The 25,233-nt window shown below is 38.8% G+C and overlaps 1 protein-coding gene across 2 annotated transcripts in view; it reads right to left on the bottom strand.

Annotated features, from left to right (window-relative positions):
• TTC27 (tetratricopeptide repeat domain 27) overlaps window positions 1-25,233 on the bottom strand; it is a 183,888-nt gene that overhangs the window by 145,192 nt on the left and 13,463 nt on the right. For both annotated transcript variants that reach the window (XM_082642251.1, XM_082642250.1), the window contains exon 5: window positions 23,991-24,093. In XM_082642251.1, coding sequence (XP_082498377.1) covers window positions 23,991-24,093 — 103 coding nt within the window. The remainder of the gene's footprint in view (window positions 1-23,990; window positions 24,094-25,233) is intronic.

Below are 25,233 nucleotides of genomic sequence, written 5' to 3'. Positions count from 1 at the left end.
ATGTGTATATCTATTGTCCCTCCTACCTACCCACTTATCTACTTGTAGAAATATGTGTGTGTGTGTGTGTATACACAAACACATATTAGTACAATTGGTTCTGATCTTGTACTTCTGTGCTTTTTCTGCATTTCTTACGTGTTCAGGGGTCAAAGATTGTTAGAAAAATAGGATAGATACTAATTTTTTTTAAGTTTAATCTTTAATTCCACCAGCATGACTAATTACTCTCCCAATAAAAATACCTTTAAAAAACTGGATTTAAAATTTTTAATATATTTTTGTGTTAATGATTGTGTGTTAATGACTGCTGAGAACAAAATAAGGGTTCAACAAAAGACAAAAACTAAATGAAAACTGCCACCTTAGGAATTAAGCACACAGTCTGCCATATTCTGCCTGGAGGCGACCTACCAAACCTGTAGGGACCTTAGGATTCCACTCTGATGGCTGCAAGGAGCACCAAAGACAAAAGATGAGACCTGAACCTACCCAAAGTAGGCAATCTAGCCAGAGAGCTCCATTTAAAGCTGAGCCCCAAATAACTGTGTCTTCAATGGAATTCAAAAAGGACTAGGTCTGCCACGCAGAAGAGGTCAAAAAGGAAAATGACAGTGGGCAAAGGGGAAAGCATTTATCCCAAGAATTCATAACCATAAGAATTCAGCTTTCACACAGATTTGTAGACAAAATTTAGTCAAAAAAAAAAAACCCACAAAAACAAACAAACAAAACGTTACCCCTCAAGCCAAGAATTTAGGTCCCCAGAGAAGTAGCACAAACAAAGAAAAATCCTCTTTTGCAGGAATGCAACATCAACCAGGATTCAATGAATTCCCACAGATAAATTTCCAAGTAACACGAGCTCATAGAAAACAACAACAACCACCAAAAAACAGAACATTAGCAGAAACAGCAAAAGGCAGAAACACACCTTCAAAGCCTTCAGAGGCGGAAATTGCAAGATACCCATACATGAAATATTCAATAGGTTTCTAAAAATAAAAGGCTAGAAAATATGAACAAGGAAAAAGAAACTATAGAAATCTACCAGGCAAATCAGAAAAGAAACCAAAAATAGTTTAGAAAAAAGACTTTAATTAAAATTAAACATTAGGGCTTCCCTGGTGGCGCAGTGGTTGGGAGTCCGCCTGCCGATGCAGGGGACATGGGTTCGTGCCCTGGTCCGGGGGGATCCCACATGCCGTGGAGCGGCTGGGCTGGTGGGCCATGGCCGCTGAGCCTGCGCGTCCGGAGCCTGTGCTCCGCAGCGGGAGGGGCCACAACAGTGAGAGGCCCGCGTACCGCAAAATAAATAAATAAATAAATAAATAAAAATAACAAGAGCTAACATTTAAAAAAAAAAAAAATTAAACATTAAATGGACAGACCAGAGAACTAGAAGATAGATCTAAATAAAATTATTCCAGAGGCAACATAGGGAAACAAAGAGATAGAAAATAAAAGAATTAAAGAACATTGAGGATGCAGATGAGAAGTTCTAATGTGTCTGAAGATCTAGAAGGAGAAAATAGATAATGAAGAAGAGATGATATTTGAAGAGACAATGGCTAAGCATTTCCAGAGATGTGGAAAAAAACTAAATCTCAGAATCAGGAAGCCCACTAAATCCCTAACAAGATAAAGAGAAATCCACACCTAGTCCAGCAACAGTCAAACTAAAGAATGCCAAATACAAAGACAAGATCTTAAGAACAGCAAAAGGAAAAAAGCACACAAATGAAGAACAGTTGGCCCAACGACTGATTTCTCAATGCCAACAGTGGAATCAGAAGAAAACAGATTAATATCTTCATGGTACTGAGAGAAAGTAACTATGAACCTAGAATCCTTTAGCCAACAATTCAAGGAGTGTGAAATAATATTTCCAAGTAAAAAGAAGCAGAATTTATCACCAAGATATGTTTGCTAAAACTGAACTACTAAATTACTTTAAATAACTTTTAGTATACAAAAATATAACTTTTAAAAATAAATTTATTTATTTATTTATTTTTGGCTGCGTTGGGTCTTCGTTGCTGCACGTGGGCTTTCTCCAGTTGCAGCAAGTGGGGGCTACTCTTCATTGCAGTGCACGGGCTTCTCATTAGGGTGGCTTCTCTTGTTGTGGAGCACGGGCTCTAGGTGCACGGGCTTCAGTAGTTGTGGCATGCGGGCTCAGTAGTTGTGGCTAACGGGCTCTAGAACGCAGGCTCAGTAGTTGTGGCACACAGGCTTAATTGCTCTGTGGCATGTGGGATCTTCCTGGACCAGGGCTTGAACCCATGTCCCCTGCATTGGCAGGCGGATTCTTAACCACTGCACCACTAGGGAAGTCCCCCAAAACATAACTTTTATTACCTCCATGCCTCCCCTAGGTAGAGAAAAATGAGAAAACATTGCCCAAAGACAGACAGGAAAAAGCCAAGGACCATAACCCAACGCTGCAGTTTCAGACTTCAAAAAACAGTACATCTTTAGGTTGTGGAAAGGAAGAAGGCCAAGTCTCTTTATGAACAAGTGTGAAGGAGCGTTGAGAGTTTTATCTATTTTTAAAGCTTCTGATTTAGAGTAAAAGTTGAAAGCTGCTGGAAATACTGTATCTGCTTCAGCAGAGATACTTTCTAATGTTAATTAAGCTACTGATGAAGACATAAAACTTAGAAGAGTAAAGAGCAATGAAAAGGTAGAGAATTGGCGTTTCCCCAAAAGCAGCCCCGTCATCCTAGTGACAACATTCTCATGAGAAGCTGAATCTCATGGATATTAACTAGACAAGCACGTACAGGATTATTTAATTTCTTAAATATACAGCATAACCATCAACAAAACTGATCAAATATGCCCTAGCTAAAGCCATTTAACTGATTCCCATTGCTCTTGGGATAAAAACAAAATTCCTAAACATGCCCTATCATGTCCTATACAGTCCTGGACCTCCACCTCCCACACTGTCCTCTCTCTGCTTCAACCACAATGACCTCAGACCATCTCGCGCATGCCACAGAGCCTTTACAGTTCACGTAAGCCCTTCTTTCTGGCATCAAAGTTTGCCAAGTCAGACATTTATCAACTACCCTGTCATCCATTTATAAGATACTGCTTATCTTAGCCTATTATACATCCAAAATCCCTTATCTGTGATGATGAAATTTTTAAAAATCCCTGCAAACCTAAAGTGTTTTTGCAATTTGTTTTGGGGGAAAAGATCTGAACTGACATCATTTGGCAGCAAAATTGGACAAGAATGGACAGGTAGAACTAGCCCTCTGGAAGATAACAAAGGGTAGGGAAAAGTAAGAGTGCAAATTATAATACATGAGGAATAGAAGCTTTTGCCACTTAGGGGAACCTGGGGCTCCTGTTTGCCTCAGCTAATTTTTAAAGTCTACCTTCGAGGATCCAAACACAGCAGAAGATTGGACATAGTCCAGAGGCCTCACGTCTGTCAAAAGAAGACAGGTGAATAAACTATGAAACACCAACATACTAGAATACTAGACAGCTGTAAAAAGGAATGATCTTCAAAATACATTAAGGAAATAAAGTCCCAAACAGCAATGTGTGTGTGTATGTGTGTGTGTGTATGTGTGTATATACATAAAACATATTTTATGTTATATATATATATAATATTTTGTGTAACATGAAGGAAGGGAGAATACCAAAGAGCAAAGAGAAAACTAGAAGAATAAACCAAAAATTAATAAAACTAATAAAGGGAAAAAGAGAGAATAGGGTAGAAGGAAAATAGAGATAGATGAGAAACTTCTCTGAGGAGACCTTAACTTGACCTTGACTCTTCTCTGAAGAGTTCTGACTCTGGAATCATGTAATTATTTTATATATTCAAAAAAAATCAAAAAGAAAAAATCAATCCCTAAAAATTGAAAACAAATGGAAAAATATAACTCTAACTATATAACAAGTTGGTGACAAGGGAAAGAATTATTGCAAATGTCTTTAAAATGTTTTGCCTTAGAGCATAGTATACATCCTTAAGGTAACATATTCTAGGGGCAAAGAGAGTTACAAAGAAATCTTGAGCCTTATTCATTGGTCTTATTGTTAGTAGGAATGCTGGCATTGTTTTGAAACTTTTTATATATACAACAAAACAAGTAAGTAATTATGTTTATATTGTTAGGAACAAGATTTTCAGTTTAAGAGAAGAAGGATATAAATATGACATCAAAGATACTGACACACTGCAAGGTTAAATTTTTTATATCATATTATTTCTTTACTACTATCATACTGTTGAAATTACTATAGATTTAGAGTAACTTTTATATCTAAGGGAAAGTCTCCATCATTATTTTTCTCTTGAAAAATCCTCTTGACTATTCTTACATACTTTTTCTTCCAAAATCAATTTGCATATTCTCTCTTCAAAATGTAATCTCACTTACTGTAATTGCACAATTAGCATCTTTACAATATTGATCATCCTATTCAAGAAAATAGTATGTATGTCTTTAACATTTTTACTAAAGTTACACAATTGACTTCATTTTGGTTTTGGACATTTTAAGAAATTCCTGGCTTAAATCTTTTTTTTCACCTTTTTATTGAAATATAATTGACATATAACATGATATTAGTTTCAGGTGTACAACATAATGATTCAATATATGTATATACTGCAAAATGATCACCACAGTAAGTCTAGTTAACACCCATCACCACATACAGTTACAAGTTTTTTTTCTTGTGATAAGAACTTTTAAGATCTACTCTCTCAGCAACTTTCGATACAGAATTAACTATAGTCACTATGCTGTACATGCAAGGTTAAATTTTTCAACAGCTTTATTTAGATAATTCACATATGTACAGCCCAACAACTTGAAGTGTGCAACTCAATGGCTTTTAGTATATTCCAAGAAATCTGCAGCAACCATCACAACAGTCAACTCTAAAACATTTTTATCACCTCAAAAATAAATCCTGAACCCTTTAGCTATCACTCTCCTCCACCCATCCCTCCCATAGCCCTAAATACAACTAATCTACTTTCTGACTCTAAATCTGCCTATTCTGGACATTTCATATAACTGAAATCATATACTATGTAGTCTTTCATAACTGGCTTCTATAACTTAGTATGATGTTTCCAAGGTTCACTTGTATTGTAGTATGTATCAGCATTTCATTTCTGTTTATGGCTAAATAATACTACAATGGAATCCACTGTATGGACATACAATATTTTGTTTATCCATATATCACTTGATGGACACTTCCATCTTTTAGTTATTACAAATAATGTTGCTATAAACATTCATATACAGGTTTTGTATGGACCTATGTTTTCATTTCTCTTGGGTATATACCTAGGAGTTGAACTGCTGGATCATATGGTGATTCTGTACTTAACTGTTTTAAGAAACTGCCAAACTGTCTTCCAAAATGGCTATACCATTTTACATTTCCACCAGCAGTGTTCCAATTTTTCCACGTCCTCAACAATACTTGTTATTATCTCACTGTTTTTTATTATAGCCAGTCGTGGGGGTGTGAACTGACATCTCACCGTGGTCTTGATTCTCAGTGCCCTAATGACTAATGATATAGAAATTTTTTTTTTTTTTTTTTTTTTTGTGTGTTACCCGGGCCTCTCACTGTTGTGGCATCTCCCATTGCGGAGCACAGGCTCCGGACACGCAGGCTCAGCGGCCATGGCTCACCGGCCCAGCCGCTCCGCGGCATGTGGGATCTTCCCGGACTGGGGCACGAACCCGTGTCCCCTGCATCGGCAGGCGGACTCTCAACCACTGCGCCACCAGGGAAGCCTGATATCGAACATTTTTTCAGGTACTTATGTCTTCTCTAGATAAACATCTGCTTAGATCCTTTGCCCATTTTTTAATTGGGTCTTTTTTTTTATAATTGGGTTGTCAGAGTTTATATATTCTAGATACAAGTCCCTTATGATATATATGATTTGCAAATATATTCTCCCATTCTATGGATTGTCTTTTCACTTTCTTGATAGTGTCCTTTGAAACCCAAAAGTTTTTTAAATTTTGATGAAGTCCAACGTATCTATTTTTTCTTTTGTTGCTCATGCTTTTGGTGTCATATTTAAGAATCTGTTGCCAAATCTAAGGTCATAAAGATTTATCCCTATATTTCCTCCTAAGAGTCTTATAGTTTTAGCTCTTTCATTTAGGTCTCTAATCCACTTCAATTTAACTTTTGTAGACAGTATAAGGTAAGGGTCCAATTTCATTCTTTTGCATGCGGTTACCCACTTGTCTCAGTTGAAAAGACTACTCTTTCCCCATTGAAACATTTTATATGTAAAGTAAAACAAGTAATTACATTAATATTGTTAGAAACAAGATTTCCAGTTTAAGAAAAAGATATAAATACCATTATAAACACTTTGTAAGGTTAAATTTTAATTGGAGCTCTTTGGTCAGGGTCAGGGACTTAACAGGCATGTTTGCTGGGGCCTGGTCTAAATGGGGATTCAACCAGCGTGTTTGCCAAGAACAAAGTCTCAACAAGGGCCTCAGCTGGGTGCTTGCCCTAAGTTTGAGATGTGACTTATGCGTTCCTAAAACCAGGACTGGTGACTTGACCAAAGACTCAGCCAGCATGTATGCAAGGTCCAGGGCTCACCCGGAGAGTCTGCTGGGGCTGGGGATCAGTCAGAGACTAGAGCAATATGTTTGCAGGGCTGGGGTCTCAACTGGTGTGCTCAACAGGGCCAGGGACTTAACCAACATTCAACAGAGCCAGGTCAAGGATTAAGCTGTGTGTTCCCCAAGGTCAGAGCTAAGGGAGCAGCCTGCACAGTAGAGGTATGGCTGGGAAGATTGTACAAGTACTCATATTGAGGTTAATGGGAGCCTGGTTTTTCACTGTCAAAGAAAGGAGTTAGAAATTTGGAAGAGAGAAGACTAAAATAAACCCTGTGATATTGGATTGGAATTGGAGATTATGTAAACTCGTGGTTTTTAATACAAAGATAAATATAGAAATAGATACAGATGTGTACATGTATTTATATATACATATGCACATACTTTCCAGCTATGTCTGTTGAAAGGCTTTAAAAGGAACCAGAACTCCTTGGAGAAATTACTGATTCCAGGGCCAGAGCAAGGAAATACAAAATAAGGCTAAAGCATCTTCTTATGTCAGAAAATAAAGAAGTGCTCAAAGATATGTTGAAAGGGCACAGAAGCCAATTTGAACAAGCTCCAACTGGCCAAATCTGGGACGATTTCAGCATCAAAACAATTATAGTAACAATTATAATCTACTGAATGAATTAGGAATCTGTGACCACATACTAGTATCAATATATAAATGCATAAATTCAAAGTTTAGTGAGGAATAGGAGACTTACATGGTGTCTAAGTACATCACCATAAAACACCAATTAATTATAAAGAGTAACAGCCAAAAACTGGAAGCAATCCAAATTTCCATCAACAGAGGAAAGGATAAACAAACTGCGGTATTCCCATCCAATGGAACACTACTCAAAAATTAAAACGAATGAACTACCGGATGAATCAAAATAATTATGCTGGGTCAAAGAAGCTAGGCCACAAAAAAAAAAAAAAATAAGAGTACAGACTGTATGAATCAACTTTTATAAAATTCCACAAAATGCAAACTAATATATAGCTATAGAAAGCAGATCAGTGGTGGCCTGAAGAGGCTGAAGGAGAGATCAGGCAGTGTGAGAGGACAGGGCTCCCAAGAAGCACAAGGAAGGTTTTGGGAGCAAAGTGTATGTTCATTATCTCAATTGTGGTGATGGCTTCATGGGTGTAAACATATGTCCAAACTTTACAAATTATACATTTTAAGTATGTCAGGTGTACTGCATGTCAATTTTATCTCAATAAAGCTGTTTCAGAAATAAAAAAATATAAAGAGAAAATGGATAATTCTGTAGTGAAGAAGACTGACAAATACCACCTTAATCGAGTGACCAAAGTTAGTATCGCCAGTAATGGGACCAACTGAAATCGTGCACCATCTGATAGGATGCAATGACAGTAACACAGCATGATTTCTGTGACAGATCTAGACTGAAAGAGACAAAAGGGATATGACAACTAAATGCAACACTTGACCCTGGACTGGGTCATTTTGCTTTTTAGGACGTTTTAGGGACAACTGGAAAATCCTGAATGGCAGTAATTAAATATTTGTATTGTATCAATGTTAATTTCCTAATATTGATTGTTGTATTGTGGTTGTATAGGAAAATGCCTTCATAGAAAAAACACCCTAAACTATGGAGGAGTGATAGGGCATCAATTCAGCAACTTATTCTTAAATGGTTTCAGAGGGGAAAAAAAAGTTCTTTGTACTATACTTGCAACTTTTCTAGAGGTTTATGTTTCAAGAAAAATTTTTTAAGTCCAAAATATTAGCAACTAATAAAGGAAATAATTAAGAACATATCTGGCCTTTCCTACATAAACCAAATTTTAGGGTTCTCACAGAGCCCTGGTTGATGAGGATGAGTTCTTTACAAAAGAATTCTAGATATGTACTTAAGATTAATATAGACAGATTGCACTTTCAGAGCCAAATGTAGCCTGGGTTGCCTCAGTAACATGCCAACCAAATGGAAACTTCATAAGATCCTCAACAGTTGGATGGAGGGTATCCATCATAAGTCATGAAAACCAGGGAGGCACAGAGCCATAGGAAAGTGACAGCCAACTTCAACTTATTTCTTAAAAAAACAAACAAACAAAAATCCTCTTCTCCCCAACTTCCATACTTTCCAAGCTTGTTTCCCTACATTGCCCTCTCTGATTTTTCCTCCATCCCACAATTTTAATCAATATCTACTGAACTATTATATATGCTTACAATTGTGCTATATCCTACAGCACAGTTTAAGCCCTACTCTCCGCAAAAAAGAAGATGGAGGAAGAAGCACTAGGAAGAGAAGACAAATAATCATTATTCAACACAGTTAATTTGATTTGAAGTTGGGTGGTACTGACCATAAATACCAAAGGGGGGGAAATTCATAAAGCTGGGATAGTTGAACAAACGTTGTCAGAAGGGCTGGGCCTTGAAAGATGGGTAGAATTTGGCGATAACTCCGCCTCTAGACTGTAAGGGTCACAGCAGTGTCTTGTTCACTGCTGTTTAAGTCTAGCACTTGCCATAGTTGGTGTTTAATAAATATCCTAGGAGTGAACAAATATTTAAAAACCCTTTGACGGCTGTCACCAACAAGAGAGAAATCCAATTTCCTATCCACCTAGCTCCTGTCAACCTGTTTCAACCTCATAACCTGACACACAACTCCTAACATCGCTCCAACCATTCCAAACTACTGGAATTCCCAAATGCACAAAGATGTTTCAAGTCTACGTGCCTCTCTTTGTACATATTCTATGTCCTTTCCAACTTCACCTAATAAATTCTTACTCATTCTTCAAGAATAAGTTCAAGCATTAGCCACTTTGTAAAGCCTTCTCTGGTCTCTCAACGTTAGACTTTCATTCATTCCTTCGTCTTTTTTTTTAATTGAAATATAGTTGATGTACAATATTTTGTCATTTTCAAGTGTACTACATAGGGATTTCACATTTGTATACATCATGAAATGATCACCACCGTAAGTCTAATAACCATCTGTCCCCATACAAAATTATTACAATATTACTGACCCATTTCTTATGCTGTATATTAAGTCTCCATGGCTTATTTATTTTATAAATAGAGGTTTGTACCTCTTAATCCCCTTTACCTATTTTGCCCCTCCCACCTTCCTCACCTCTGGCAACCACTGTATCTATGAGTTGGTTTTCACTGTGGTGTTTCTTTGTTTTGTGTTTTGGATTCCACATATAAGTGAGATCACACAATTTTTGTCTTTCTCTGACTTACTTCACTTAGCATGATACCCTCAAGGTCCATCCATGTTGTCACAAATGGCAAGGTTTCTTTCTCTCTCTCTTTTTTTTTTAATGGCTGCCATCCCCTCCTCTTTACGCTCTTTTCTTCTACTTGTGAAACAAGAGGGAAGGGGGCAGGACACAACCACTGGAAGAACGACATAGCCCGAGGACATAACATGAACTGATTAGAACCGAGGAGACCTTCAAGATGGCGGAAGGGTAAGACATGGAGATCACCTTCCTCCACACAAATACCTCAGAAATACATCTACATGTGGAACAACTCCTACAGAACACCTACTGAATGCTGGCAGAAGACCTCAGACCTCCCAAAAGGCAAGAAACTCCCCACATACCCGGGTAGGGGAAAAGAAAAAAGAAAAAACAGAGACAAAAGAATAGGGACGGGACCTGCACCAGTGGGAGGGAGCTGTGAAGGAGGAAAGGTTTCCACACATTAGCAAGCCCCTTCACTGGCGGGGATGGCGGGGGGGGGAACCTTCGGAGCCACAGAGGAGAGCGCAGCAACAGGGGTGCAGGGGGCAAAGCTGAGAGATTCCCACACAGAGGATCAGTGCCGACCAGCACTCACCAGCCTGAGAGGCTTGTCTGCTCACCTGCCGGGGCGGGTGGGGGCTGGGAGCTGAGGCTTGGGCTTCAGAGGTCAGATCCCAGGGAGAGGACTGGGGTTGGCTGCATGAACACAGCCTGAAGGGGCTGGTGCGCCACAGCTAGCCGGGAAGGAGTCAGGGAAAAAGCCTGGAGCTGCCTAAGAGGCAAGAGACTTTTTCCTGCCTCTGTTTCGTGGTGCGCGAGGAGAGGGGATTCAGAGCGCCGCCTAATCGAGCTCCAGCGACAGGCGCGAGCTGTGGCTATCAGCACGGACCCCAGAGATGGGCATGGAACACAAAGGCTGCTGCTGCAGCCACCAAGAAGCCTGTGTGCGACCACAGGTCACTATCCATACCTCCCCTCCCGGGAACCAGTGCAGCCCGCCACTGCCAGGGTCCCTTGATCCAGGGACAACTTCCCCAGCAGAATGCACGGCACGCCACGCGCTGTTGCAACGTCACGCTGGCCTCTGCCACCGCAGGCTCACCCCGCCTCCGTACCCCTCCCTCCACCCGGCCTGAGTGAGCCAGAGCCCCCGAAGCAGCTGCTCCTTTAACCCCGTCCCACCTGAGCGGGGAACAGATGCCTACACGTGACCTACACGCAGAGGCGGGGCCAAATCTAAAGCTGAACCCCAGGAGCTGTGCAAACAAAGAAGAGAAACAGAAATCTATCCCAGCAGCCTCAGGAGCAGCGGATTAAATCTCAACAATCAACTTGATGTACCCTGAATCTGTGGAATACCTGAATAGACAACAAATCATCCCAAATTGAGGCGGTGGACTATGGGAGCAACGATATATACATTTTTTTCCTTTTCTCTTTTTGTGAGTGTGTATGTGTATGCTTCTGTGTGTGACTTTTTCTGTATAGCTTTGCTTTTACCATTTCTCAAGGGTTCTGTCTGTTTTGGTTTATTTTAGTATAGCTTTTAGCACTTGTTATCATTGGTTGATTTGTTTTTTGGTTTGGTTGCTCTCTTCTCTCTTTCTTTTATTACTTTTTAAATTTTTAATAATAATTTTTTATTTTAATAACTTTATTTTATTTTTTTTCTTCCTTTCTTTCTTGTTTTCCCCCTTTTATTCTGAGCCAGGTGGATAACAGGGTCTTGGTGCTCCAGCCGGGTGTCAGGCCCATGCCTCTGAGGTGGGAGAGACGAGTTGAGGACACTGGTCCACAGAGACCTCCCAGCTCCACATAATATCAAACGGCAAAAATCTCCCAGAGATCTCCATCTCAACACCAACACCCAGCTTCACTCAACGACCAGCAAGCTACAGTGCTGGACAACCTATGCCAAACAACTAGCAAGACAGGAACACAGCCCCACCCATTAGCAGATAGGCTGCCTAAAATCATAATAAGGTCACAGACAACCCAAAACACACCACCAGATGTGGTTCTGCCCACCAGAAAGACAAGATCCAGCCTCATCCACCAGAACACAGGCACAAGTCCCCTCCACCAGGAAGCCTACACAATCCACTGAACCAACCTTAGCCACTGGGGACAGACACCAAAAACAACAGGAACTACAAACCCACATCTTGCGAAAATGACACCCCAAACACAGTAAGTTAATCAAAATGAGAAGACAGAGAAACACACAGCAGATGAGGGAGCAAGGTAAAAACCCACCAGCCCAAAGAAATGAAGAGGAAATAGGAAGTCTACCTGAAAAAGAATTCAGAGTAACGATAATAAAGATCATCTAAAATCTTGGAAATGGAATGGAGAAAATACAGAAACGTTTAACGAGGACCTAGAAGAACTAAAGAGCAAACAAACAATGATGAACAACCAAAAAATGAAATTAAAAACTCTCTAGAAAGAATCAATAGCAGAATAACTGAGGCAGAAGAACGGATAAGTGACCTGGAAGATAAAATAGTGGAAATAACAACTGCAGAGCAGAACAAAGAAAAAAGAATGAAAATAATTGAGGACAGTCTCAGAGACCTCTGGGACAACATTAAACACACCAACATTCAAATTATAGGGGTCCCAGAAGAAGAGAAAAAGAATGGACTGCGAAAATATTTCAAGAGATTATAGTTGAAAACTTCCCTAATATGGGAAAGGAAATAGTTGATCAAGTCCAGGAAGTGCAGAGAGTCCCATACAGGATTAATCCAAGGAGAAACATGCCAAGGCACATATTAATCAAACTATCAAAAATTAAATACAAACAAAAAATATTAAAAAGCAGCAAGGGAAAAACAGCAAATAACACACAAGGGAATCCCCATAAGGTTAATAGCTGATCTTTCATAAGAAACTCTGCAAGCCAGAAGGGAGTGGCAGGACATATTTAAAGTGATGAAAGGGAAGAAACTACAACCAAGATTACTCTACCCAGCAAGGATCTCATTCAGATTTGACTGACAAAATTGAAACCTTTACAGACAAGCAAAAACTAAGAGAATTCAGCACCACCAAACCAGCTTTACAACAAATGCTAAAGGAACTTCTCTAGGCAGGACACACAAGAGAAGGAAAAGACCTACAATAACAAACCCAATACAATTAAGAAAACAGTAACAGGAACATACATATCGATAATTACCTTCAATGTAAATGGATTAAATGCACCAACTAAAAGGCACAGACTGGCTGAATGGATACAAAAACAAGACCGCATATATGCTGTCTATAAGAGACCACTTCAGACCTAGGGACACATACAGACTGAAATTGAGGGGATGGAAAAAGATATTCCATGCAAATGGAAATCAAAAGAAAGCCGGAGTAGCAATTCTCATATCAGACAAAATACACTTTAAAATAAAGACTATTACAAGAGAGAAAGAAGGATACTACATAATGATCAAGGATCAATCCAAGAAGAAAATATAACAATTGTAAATATTAATGCACCCAACATAGGAGAACCACAACACATAAGGCAAATGCTAACAGCCATAAAAGGGGAAATTGACAGTAACACAAACATAGTAGGGGACTTTAACACCCCACTTTCACCAATGGACAGATCATCCAAAATGAAAATAAATAAGGAAACACAAGCTTTAAATGTGTTTACATTAAACAAGATGGACTTAATTGATATTTATAGGACATGCCATCCAAAAACAACAGAATACACTTTCTTCTCAAGTGTGCATGGAACATTCTCCAGGGCACATTATATCTTGGGTCACAAATCAAGCCTTGGTAAATTTAAGAAAATTGAAATCGTATCAAGTATGTTTTCTGACCACAATGCTATGAGACTAGATATCAATTACAGGAAAAAAATCTGTAGAAATTACAAACACATAGAGGCTAAACAATACACTACTTAATAACCAAGAGATCACTGAAGAAATCAAAAAATACCTAGAAACAAATGACAATGAAAACACAATGACCCAAAACCTATGGGATGCAGCAAAAGCAGTTCTAAGAGGGAAGTTTATAGCAATACAGTCCCACCTCAAGAAACAAGAAACATCTCAAATAAACAATCTAAGCTTACACCTACAGCAATTAGAGAAAGAAGAACATAAACCCCAAAGTTAGCAGAAGGAAAGAAATCAAAAGATCAGATCAGAAATAAATGAAAAAGAAATGAAGGAAACAATAGCAAAGATCAATAAAAGTAAAAGTTGCTTCTTTGAGAAGATAAACGAAATTGATAAAGCACTGGCCAGACTCATCAAGAAAAAAAGGGAGAAGACTTAAATAAGAAAAATTACAAATGAAAAAGGAGAAGTAACAATGGACACTGCAGAAATACAAAGGATCATGAGAGATTACTTCAAGCATCTATATGCCAATAAAATGACAACCTGGAAGAAATGGACAGGGCCTTAGAAAAGCACAACCTTCTGAGACTGAAAAAGGAAGAAATAGAAAATATAAACAGACCAATCACAAGCACTGAAATTGAGACTGTGACTAAAAATCTTCCAACAAACATAAGCCCAGGACCAGATGGCTTCACAGGTGAATTCTATCAAACATTTAGAGAAGAGCTAACGCCTATCCTTCTCAAACTCTTCCAAAATATAGCAGAGGGAGGAACACTCCCAAACTCATTCTATGAGGCCACCATCACCCTGATGCCAAAAGCAGACAAAGATGTCACAAAGAAAGAAAACTACAGGCCAATATCACTGATGAACACAGATGCAAAAACCCTTAACAAAATACTAGCAAACAGGGCTTCCCTGGTGGCGCAGTGGTTGAGAGTCTGCCTGCTGATGCAGGGGACATGGGTTCACGCCCTGGTCCAGGAGGATCCCACATGCCGCGGAGCGGCTGGGCCCGTGAGCCATGGCCGCTGAGCCTGTGCATCCAGAGCCTGTGCTCTGTGGCGGGAGAGGCCACGGCAGTGGGAGGCCCGCGTACCTCAAAAAAAATGAATACTAGCAAACAGAATCCAACAGCACATTAAAAGTATCATACACCATGATCAAGTGGGGCTTATCCCAGGAATGCAAGGATTCTTCAATATATGCAAATCAATCAATGTGATACACCATATTAACAAACTGAAGAATAAAACCATATGATCATCTCAATAGATGCAGAAAAAGCTTTTGACAAAATTCAACACCCATTTATGATAAAAAAAAAAAACAGAAAATAGGCCTAGAGGGAACTTAACTCAACATAATAAAGGCCATATATGACAAACCCACAGCCAACACTGTCCTCAACCGTGAAAAATTGAAACCATTTCCACTAAGATCAGGAACAAGACAAGGTTGCCCACTGTCCCCACTATTATTCAACATTGTTTTGGAAGTTTTAGCCACAGCAATCAGAGTAGATAAAAGGAATCCAAATCAGAAAAGAAGTAAAGCTGCCACTGTTTGCAGACGACATGATACGATAGGTAGAGAATCCTAAAGATGCTACCAGAAAAGTAGTAGAGCTAATCAATGAATTTGGTAAGTAGAGGGATACAAAATTAATGCACAGAAATCTCTTGCATTCCTATACACTAATGATGAAAAATCTGAAAGAGAAATTAAGGAAACACCCCCATTTACCGTTGCAACAAGAAGAATAAAATACCTAGGAATAAACCTACCTAAGGAGGCAAAAGACCTCTAAGGTCTTAAAACTTTAAGACAATGATGAAAGAAATTAAAGATGACACAAACAGATGGAGAGAAGTACCATGTTCTTGGATGGGAAGAATCAACATTGTGAAAATGAGTATACTACCCAAAGCAATCTGCAGATTCAATGCCATCCCTATCAAACTACCAATGGCATTTCTCACAGAACTAGAACAAAAAATTTCACAATTTGCATGGAAACACAAAAGACCCCGAATAGCCAAAGCAATCTTCTGAAAGAAAACAGGAGCTGGAGGCATCAGGCTCCCTGACTTCAGACTATAGTACAAAGCTACGGTAATCAAGACAGTATGGTACTGGCACAAAAACAAAAATATACATCAATGGAACATGATAGAAAGCCCAGAGATAAACCCACGTACATATGGTCACCTAATTTTTGATAAAGGAGGCAAGAATACACAATAGAGAAAAGACAGCCTCTTCAATAAGTGGTGCTGGGAAAATTGGACAGCTACATGTAAAAGAATGAAATTAGAACACTCCCTAACACCATACACAAAAATAAACTCAAAATGGATTAAAGACCTAAATGTAAGGCCAGACACTATCAAACTCTTAGAGGAAAACATAGGCAGAACACTCTATGACACAAATCACAGCAAGATCCTTTTTGACCCACCTCCTAGAGAAATGGAAATAAAAACAAAAATAAACAAATGGGACCTAATGAAACTTAAAAGCTTTTGCACAGCAAAGGAAACCATAAACAAGACGAAAAGACAACCCTCAGAATGGGAGAAAATATTTGCAAATGAAGCAACGGACAAAGGATTAATCTACAAAATTTACAAGCAGCTCATGCAGCTCAATATCAAAAGAGAAACAACCCAATCGAAAAATGGGCAGAAGACCTAAACAGACATTTCTCCAAAGAAGATATACAGATTACCAACAAACCCATGAAAGAATGCTCAACATCACTAATCATTAGAGAAATGCAAATCAAAACTACAATGAGGTATCACCTCACACCAGTCAGAATGGCCACCGTCAAAATATCTACAAACACTAAATGCTGGAGAGGGTGTGGAGAAAAGGGAACCCTCTTGCACTGTTGGTGGGAATGTAAATTGATACAGCCACTATGGAGAACAGTGTGGAGGTTCCTTAAACAACTAAAAATAGATCTACCATATGACCCAGCAATCCCACTACTGGGCATATACCCTGAGAAAACCATAATTCAAAAAGAGTCATGTACCACAATGTTCATTGCAGCTCTATTTATAATAGCCAGGATATGGAAGCAACCTAAGTGTCCATTGACAGATGAATGGATAAAGAAGATGTGGCACAGAGATACAATGGAATATTACTCAGCCCTAAAAAGAGACGAAATTGAGTTATTTGTAGTGAGGTGGATGGACCTAGAGTCTGTTATACAGAGTGAAGTAAGTCAGAAAGAGAAAAAAACGTATGCTAACACATATATATGGAATCTAAAAAAACAAAAAATGGTCATGAAGAACCTAGGGGCAGGATGGGAATAAAGACACAGTCCTACTAGGGAATGCACTTGAGGACACAGGGAAGGAGGGGGAAGGGTAAGCTGAGACAAAGTGAGAGAGTGGCATGGACATATATACACTACCAAATGTAAAACAGATAGTTAGTGGGAAGCAGCTGCATAGCACTGGGAGATCAGCTCGGTGCTTTGTGACCACCTAGAGGGGTGGGATAAGGAGGGTGGGAGGGAGGGAGATGCAAGAGGGAGGAGATATGGGGATATATGTATATGTATAGCTGATTCACTTTGTTATAAAGCAGAAACTAACACACCATTGTAAAGCAATTTTACTCCAATAAAGATGTTTAAAAAAAACAAAAACTGATTAGAACCAAATGGGCCCAAGATGGCGTACAAGTCAACTTCCACTAGACCTTGAGCCTCAGTATACGCTCACTGTGACACATCAACAAGCTAAATGACACACCCACAGGTGCCATGACAGTTCCAAGACAGACCATAAGGATCAAAAAGTAGGCGGTGGCCCAATTCCTGGAAATCCCCACCCCTTCCCAAAATAGCTAGAATACTCCTCCCACTCATTAGCCTATGAAATTACCCACCCCTATAAAAACTGACAACCCCATACCCTGGTGCCTTTCTCACCTTCTGAAATGGCCCATACTCTGTCTGTGGAGTGTGCTTCTCTCTAAATAAATCCACTTCTTACCTATCACTTTGTCTCTCACTGAATTCTTTCTGCGATGAGACATCAAGAACCTGAGCTTCATTAAGTCCTGAAACCAAGTGTGTGATCTCAGTTGGAGGTATCACCTGTCCATTTTGGCCAGGTTCAAGCGCTGGCCGCCTGGGTTCGAGTTCCCAATCAGGGTTTTGGCTGGGTTCAAGTCCCGGCTGCATGGGTTCAAGTCCCAATCTGAGGTGCACGGTTTCACTTGTATTTTATTCCCTATCCCACCGAGTTCACTGATATCCCTAGCAACTACCACAGTGACTGGAACTCAGCAATCATTGCAAAAAAAATTTTTTTAATTAAATATCAAGTTGGGCAGGAAATAGAAAGTCAAAAATAAAACTGGGAATGATTAAAGATTTTCCTAATTTAAAAATGACATGATGGGCTTCCCTGGTGGTGCAGTGGTTGGGAGTCCGCCTGCCAATGCAGGGGACACGGGTTCGAGCCCTGGTCCGGGAGGATCCCGCGTGCCGCGGAGCAACTAAGCCCGTGCGCCACAACTACTGAGCCTGCGCTCTAGAGCCCGCGAGCCACAACTACTGAGCCCACGTGCTGCAACTACTGAAGCCCGTGCGCCTGGAGCCCGTGCTCTGCAACAAGAGAAGCCACCGCAACGAGAAGCCCGCCCGCCACAGTGAAGAGTGGCCCCCGCTCGCCACGACCAGAGAAAGCCGGCGCGCAGCAGCAAAGACCCAACGCAGCCTAAATAAATAAATAAATAAATTTATTTTTAAAAAATGACATGATAAAATTGGTATTTTTAAAAAAAAATCCAGTACTGCTGTACAGGCAGAAGAAAGGAAGGCCAAGAAAGAGCCTACAAGTCAGGTGCAAGGCTCAACAGGAGCAACTGTCCAATAAAAGTTTCTGTAACGATGTAAATACTCCACAGCTGCACTGACCAAAATGGTAGCCAATTACCACAGGTGTCTTCTGAGCACTTGAAATGGGGCTAGAGAAACTGAATTCTTTATTTCATTTCTTTTATTTTAATTAGCCACATGCGGCTAGTGGCTACTACATTGGACAGCACAGCTCTAGCTAGCAGTTGCGAGTGAAAGACTAGCAGGTTTTTTAATTTACTAAAAGGAAGCACTTTGTAGCAATTACAGATCCCAACAATGGAATGAGCTCCTTCTCAAGGTCATCTCAGAAAGCCCAATGAAAAAGGAAATAACTTTTTTTTTTTTTTTTTTTTTTTTGCGGTACGCAGGCCTCTCACCGTTGCGGCCTCTCCCGTTGCGGAGCACAGGCTCCGACGTGTAGGCTCAGCGGCCATGGCTAATAGGCCCAGCTGCTCCGCGGCATGTGGGATCTTCCCAGACTGGGGCACGAACCCATGTCCCCTGCATCAGCAGGAGGACTCTCAACCACTGCGCCACCAGGGAAGCCCGGAAATAACATTTTTGGACACAATCTTCCAACAGATCCCAGCATTAGGATGGGTGGGAGGCTGGCCTACAAAGAATCACATTATTTTACACCTAGTAAGGACTTAAAGACCATTTTTACGCAGAAGAAAACTCTTGGTTTGGAAGTCAGACGAGCTCCCTGAAGCACACAGCATGTCAGTGACAGAAGAGAAACTGAAAGTCAGATCTTAAAACTCTAGGTTCTGTTAATTATCTTGATTATGATAATTTCCAAGTATATACATATGTAAAATATCACCAACTGTACACCTTAAATATGAGTCTTACTGTAGGTTAATTATACTTCAAAAACATTGCAAAAAAAAGCGCACACAAATACACTACTACGCCTTCCTATATCAAGTCTTCAGTTCTATCTCACAGAGTTGTTGCAAGGAATAAGCTAGTTAACATATTTAAAGACTGAGAACAGTACTTGGTGTGGAGTAAGAACTACTGAAATGTAAACTGTATTATTATTATTAGATGTTAGAATTCTGCCCTACTGACCAGTTTGGAGAAAAGTAATGGAAAGAAGAGTAAGCAGATTTGGAGTCAGAAACTCCAGATCATAGCTCTGGTTCTTGGAGAATCTCTCTGAGTCTCAGTTCTTTGTAAAATGAGTTAGCTGGACAAGATAATCTCTAAAGGGCCTTTCCAAACTAAAGATTTCAGATATGGACTAGGATAAGAGTTGTAGGAATGGAAAAGAAGGATGGATATGGAACCCTTAGGGATGAACTGATAAGATTTAAGAACTGGCTAGATACAGAGAATGATGGAAAACAATGAGTCAACCATGAACACAAAGTTTTAAGCTTTGGATAACTCAAGTGTAAATAGAAAGAGGAGCTTGTTGACCCAACAGACATATATTTATTATTTTAATAAATCAGTAGGTTCTCCATGGAAATGAATATTCATGACCTTCTGGATCAGAATGTCAACCAGCATATATTTAATATATTTAGCATATATCTAAAATGTATGCTAAAACCAAAATCTCTTCTCATGAGATTACTGAAAGCTATGTTAAAATGAAATCCCTATGAATTCATATGGATAATTATAATTAGATAATTATACTTAGTATATTTAAAGACATCCATCCCAAAGTATCAAATTTATCTTTAAAAATCGATGCATTCATCAGTCACCAAGAAACGAATCTCTTGACGAACTCTTTCTATGTGGAAACAATCTAAGCCTAGAGTCACAGAGCTGCCTGTATTTGTTACAGTGGAATCTCGGACAAAGCATTTTAGCCTGTTTTCTCTTAGACATAAGCTCATCTTCAAATACCTAAACCTCAATATTACATCTCATGCACTATACAGAACACGTTTTCAGTATCAGATCCCACAATAAATGATTGTGTGCCCTTAAGCAGCCTTCAGATAATCATGGTTTCATCAGTATGACATCCAAAAGAGGATCTCAGAGTGCACTGAGGATCAGACTTTTCAAGATTCTAACTCAACTCCTTTCAGAGATGTGATCAGTCCAGCAAAGTTATGCTGACATTCTGATGGGTTGTATTCCACTACATTGTACTGATGATGCAACATTCCTGGACAAAAATATAAAGATCCCAGTTGCTTATGTTTCATAGACTAAAGAAAAAAAAAATCTTGCCAACTTTTTGATGATCCTTCAAGGGCAACATTTCAAATATAATATTCTTCTCTGGACACTGAACAATATTTCAGTTATAACTGACTGTTGGGTCAACATTTGGGTTAAATCCCAGAACATTTTTTAAATAAAATTGTTTATGAAATGTTGCAGTTTAAGACTATGTGCACACTTAGACATAGCCAAAATGGACCAATTTATGAGAAGATAAAATTTAAAATATCGTTGATTAGCCTAGAACAGCAACATAAAAAATTCTTAGTTGCAAGGCAAAGCAAATGATATACTAAAATATACTGCAGAAAAGAACTGAGACCAGTTGGGGAATAAGTCACTTAGAGTCAGATCTTCCAGATATCTTAGTTAACACTTTCTGTTTAGGAACTAAAGTTTACCTCTTAGAATTATCTCTAAGAAGAGAATGGTTCCTATCATTCATATGGTTCTAACCTTCTAAAATGGTGCATAAAAAAGGTATTTTTTTTCTTTTCTTAATAATTAAGGGTCATCATTAAGAACATTAGTCACTGAGATGTGGTAAAGATGTAGACATAAATGCAGATTTATATATATTATATGGGATAAAGGGAAGAGATGTAGCTTTCCCTCTGGCAACTGCATCAAACTTGATTTCCTTTACAAAAAGAAATAAAAACTCCCAGTGACACCTTGTTTTTTTGTTCATTTACCGATTTTCCATAAAAGTATAATGAAGCATACGAAACTGTATAGTATGCTACAAAGTATAATGTAATAACCTTTTACAAAATTAAATAGTGGGCTGAATCCTGATGCCATCTTCTTCCAAACGCTTTCACTAACCTTAGGAAAAATCAACTTTTTCCCCATTAATATCAGTAAAGTTCAACTCATCTCTGACTTTCAAAACTTTACCAGTTTTGTGAGCCCCCACTCCTCTGTCTCCCTTGCACTAAGTTTGTTTATGGAACGTATCTCACTTCATTTTAAAAATATGAAATGGCATGAAAGCGGGAAGACTTAGTCTATGCAGTTTTCATTTTACTAAAAATAGAAAGAGGACAATGACGTCTGCTAAACTGGGCATCAGGTCTTAATTTTCTCCAAGTCCAACTTCATATTTCATTCGCAAGAGAACTCCACACTTAGGCAACACTATAATGAGAAGATTCAAGATCCCATAGGGTATCTGGATAGGATCAATTTTCTCATAACTTCTATAACATTTCACTTTTTGAAAAATTTTTGTACAGAAGTAAACTCAGATAAAAACTGCTATCAAGATGGAGGACAAATGGAGGGAGTTCTGCAACTTCTCCCCTGAAAAGTGAATGTAGAAAAGGCTCAATAAATGTTAGCTATCACTATTCAACAAATATGCATTAAATATTTATTATTTTCTAGGCATTAAGCAGAAACAAGAAAAAATCAGCCCTCAAGTTTCTCACAACTTAGAGAGTTGCTTACAGTCTTAACAAAAATATAGATGGTTCAGCAGCCTAAACTTGCTCATTTTGTAATCCAAAAGCATTAAACCAAAGACTTTTACAGGAAAAAGAAATACTGTTTTTCAGTTCTGTTACTTCATTGCATCATTGTACATGTAGTGAAATGTCACTGTATAGAAAAGTAAACTGCTTACATTTAATAAAACAATCTGCTAACATGTCAGGTTTAAATCTCATGGTAGAACAAATATTGTTTTATATATACAAAGTTTAAGCTCAGACTAATTTTTTTTTTACATGTACAAGTCTGATTTAACATACTCTTGCTTGTTCCACAGTCTTACATAACCTAAAATCCTAAACAAATATAAACTAAGTCCAGGTATATAAATAACAATTATACTGACTGAATAGAATTTATCTGACATTCTCATTTTGAATCACATATAGATGTTCATTTTATCTAAGATTAGCATATGTGTATGTATTTCTGTCTCAGAACAAAATAAAAATTGAGAAACTAGTTTCTAGCTTAGTAGTATTTGTTACTGCACAAACTAATGTCCTCTAGTGCATTGTGACCTAGCCTGTAACTATACAGATGCACCTTTAAAGGAACCAGACTCCAGAAAGGTACAGCAGCGTCTTGCAATTACACATGCCCACATACACAAGAGCTGTCTTACGCCTTCACCAATGTGCCGCCTCAATCAAGTGCAGATCACTGCTCCTCCACGCAGAGTGATACTAACCACCACCCCCAACAGACATACGAACCCACATACATAATGACTTCATACTCTTGTGATGTGAGAGAAATAAGGGCTCTGGAATCAGGCACACTTAACGTCAAATCCCTTCTCTGACACTCAGAAGTTCATTTCTGAACTCAAGTTTACTTGTGTTCTGTATTCCTTCACTACAAGAGAATTTGTTTTTGTTTGGCAACTTTTGTCAGGAATAATTGTTCCAAAATCCCAGGGAAATCAAGGGTCAAGGTACCCAAGATTTTCCCCCTTCTTCAAAATGTTTCCCTAAAAGACATATGAGGCATCTGCAACAAAGGCATTTACAGGGGTGTGTGGTTTATGATCATTTACTTAATTTTGTATTTATATTCTAGGCACACTTCTATATGTACATTATGTACTAAAATAAAAAATAATTTAAAAATGCAAAAATGCCTCTCTACCCACTGTCATCCTCAGTAAAATGTATTTTCTACAAAATGTTTAAAAAAAAGAAAAGCTGAATCCTTTCTTCATGTACTCAGTAGGATATAGGATAAATAATTTCCTGTTCTGCATGCAATTTGGCACAATTTACTCCAGTTCAAATTAGTTAAAGATTTTTTTTAATAAAGGGAGTTTACACTTGTTTCTAATGAGGCTTCTTACATTAAAGAACCGAGAAAATATTTAAATACCTTTAGGCAGTTTGTGATAAAATCATGGTGAGCTACATAGAATAAATCACTCTTTTTAAGTAGGTAATATAAATAATAGTGATTGCCTTTTTAAAAATTCAAAGACAAAAAAGAAATCCTATAATCTGACATCCTAATAATTTGTGATATTCCACATCCAGAAAGAATGGAACACAAAAAGTTACCATCTGCTGTCAAACAACAGACGAAAAAGGAATGTCTCAGCCAAGAAAACAGAATGGAGCTACATGCTCATAGCAAACAACATCTGCGACATACCTCGATCAATACAGTCTTCAGCAAGAGCAAAGAGCTGAGGTGAGCGTGCCTCAAGCAATTGCTGGTGAATATTCACACATCTCAAAGTCCACCATGGCAAGCTCTAGAAAAAGGAAACACCAACGTGTTTACGTTGAATTAAAAGGACCCTTAGGAAAAAAATTTCACATTAATTCAAATCGGTTTTTAGAATATTTTTACATTTGTGAGATTAAATTTACCCTTCGATAAGCTGCTATGTCTTCAGTAATAAAACCAAATCCACTGCCATGTCTTCCACGAGAATAACATCTCTCCTCCATTCTCTCAAAGCCTGTATTTGTAGCCAGTTGGGCTTCCTGATGTCATTTCGAACTTACCATTTCCTCCTTTAAAATGCCTACTGTAATCGTGCTGCTCTGCTGTGACACTCTACCAGCACCATAATCCAATACCAACAATCCTAGGAGGCCTCCCCCAAGAACCTCCTATGGGGTGATTTTTTTCCCTCATCTCAACTTCCAGCACACTGTTTGCACCTCTCTTTGCAGACACACTCCACCGTATTCGTGTATGCCATCCTAGCTTTTAATGCTGTCCGCCATCTAGACAACAAGATGAGGAATCACGTCTTACTCATCTCTGTATCCTCCTCGAAGCAACATATGCTTATGCAAACTACAAGGTAAGATATATCCTGGGTTCAGATATTCCCCAAACTGGGAAGATTTCTTCCACACCCTCTTCCATGAAGCCCTCTCCCACTAGTAGGGCACACACTGGTCTCTCACTTCTCTAAACTTACACACTGTGCTTAGAAGTTAGCACCACACTGCAGAGCTCTTGTTTTTCAAATGTGTGAGTACCTGGTCCATATATTTTGGAGAGTAGAAACTGCATTTTTACCTTGCCTTGACTAATGCACAGGCTGAGAACACAGTAGCTTTTTCTCAGTTCTCTGATGCTTACTCTTACTTTTCAACACATCCTTATTAAACAACAACAAACAACAACAAGCCAATACAGAAGCATACGCAGTGAAGATGGAAGTCTCTCTTCTGCTGCCTCAGCGCCATTCTCCTCCCCCAGAAAAATCCATGACAAAGGTTTATATTCTTCTAGATCTTCTGCTATGCATGTGTGTGTGTGTGTGTGTGCGTGCGCGCGCACATGCAAGTAGTAAGTATTAAATATTTTTGATAGGCTCATTAAATTACCAAGTATGATCATACATTGAATCATCTAAAGTAATTACAACTATGTT

This window comes from Mesoplodon mirus (genome assembly GCF_964341445.2).
Source record: "Mesoplodon mirus genome assembly, chromosome: 14".
In the NCBI taxonomy this organism is placed as follows: Eukaryota; Metazoa; Chordata; class Mammalia; order Artiodactyla; family Ziphiidae; genus Mesoplodon; species Mesoplodon mirus.
This window is presented reverse-complemented; position numbering and strand designations above follow the sequence as displayed.